The sequence below is a fragment of the Lactuca serriola genome, chromosome 5 (assembly GCF_051521515.1).
Source record: "Lactuca serriola cultivar US96UC23 chromosome 5, Lser_US96UC23_V15, whole genome shotgun sequence".
Classification (NCBI taxonomy): Eukaryota; Viridiplantae; Streptophyta; class Magnoliopsida; order Asterales; family Asteraceae; genus Lactuca; species Lactuca serriola.
This window is the reverse complement of record NC_136412.1, coordinates 283807613-283808859: the sequence shown is the minus strand read 5'-3', so window position 1 is coordinate 283808859 and position 1247 is coordinate 283807613. Positions and strand designations below refer to the sequence as shown.

At 39.2% G+C, this 1247-nt stretch overlaps 1 protein-coding gene across 1 annotated transcript; it reads left to right on the top strand.

Annotated features, from left to right (window-relative positions):
* The first annotated feature begins 416 nt into the window (after positions 1-416).
* Positions 417-1247, top strand: LOC145050568 (uncharacterized). Its single transcript, XM_078998794.1, has 2 exons — positions 417-802; positions 1166-1247. The coding sequence occupies exons 1-2, from the start codon at positions 417-419 to the stop codon at positions 1245-1247; spliced, it is 468 nt and encodes a 155-aa protein (XP_078854920.1).

Below are 1247 nucleotides of genomic sequence, written 5' to 3'. Positions count from 1 at the left end.
GAGGTGCTAAATGAAATGATGATTTTTGCAAAAGAAGTTATAGTGCCAACGAATTGTAATGCAACCGTGAATTCCTCAGAGAAACATTGTAGGCTAAAAAATATATTTCCTGGAGCAATAGATACGTTAGATTAAACTCTTGTACATGCAGTCGTGCCTCCTAATCAACAAACTCTCTACAGGGGAAGAGAAAAAGGTGAATGATTTCAAAATGTTTTAGGAATTTTTGACTTTGATATGATATTTACATTCGTATGGGCCGATTGGGAGGGCATAACACATGATTCGCGAGTTCTGAAAGAAGTTGCATTTAACCCGACTTCAGGCTTTCCGTTCCCTCCTCGAGGTTTGTAATTCTTTCTAAATTTATTCTAAAATACTATTTTAAATTTCTATATATAATACTTCTTTCACCCATGTCTATGGATAAATATTACCTTTGCGATGCTGAATACACCAACATTCGTGGATTTATGACTCCTTACCGCAACACGTGGTATTGGTTATCCGATTATCGACGGCGACGTGCGTTAACTAAGGAAGAAAAATTCAATCATGCATATGCACAACTCATAAATGTTATTGAACGTGCTTACGGTGTTTTGAAGGTGAGATTCTCAATCCTAAAGCGAATGGCTCCTTTTCCTTTTTCAATGCAAAGAGATATAGTCGTTGCTTGTTTTGCAATCCACAATTTCATAAGGAAATGCGATGTTCATGATGAGTTATTTATGGCATTCGAGGAGACACAATGGTCAAGCACAATGGGGGAGAATGATTGTAACATCCGGGATTTTGTCAGGTAAAATGAGTAAATACCTTAAGTAAATAATGGAATTGTGTGGTTGGGCCATACCTTTTGGGCCTTGCAAATGGGTTGAGGGAGACACGTATGCAGGGCGTACATTGCCATATACGCTCAACGTACACGTAAGGAGGAAATGTGGATGCCTTGCACGTACACCCAGCATACCAGGAGTCCGACCAACGTACATGTGCAGGTCATTAAACCCTAAAATTTAGGGTTTACTCCCTATATAAAGAACATAACTTCTGTTGGTTCAGCCTCCCTTCTCCCTTATACAGCCTCCACGAAAACCCTAGCCTATTTTGTGTGCAATTGTTTTCTATAAGCATTTTGAGAGTAATATGTGTGTGGTGTTAGTGAGGAAAGAAGAAAGGAGTTTGAAGAAGAAGCAAGGATCCATCAAGAGCTTGTAGATCCAGAGGATTGGCGTCATTCTTGA

Bases quoted from the DNA above. Each gene is read 5' to 3' on its own strand.
- LOC145050568 (XM_078998794.1), top strand. From the start codon at position 417: ATGTCTATGGATAAATATTACCTTTGCGATGCTGAATACACCAACATT. The intron at 803-1,165 runs GTAAAATGAGTA...GTGTGGTGTTAG, and splicing joins AACATCCGGGATTTTGTCAG to TGAGGAAAGAAGAAAGGAGT.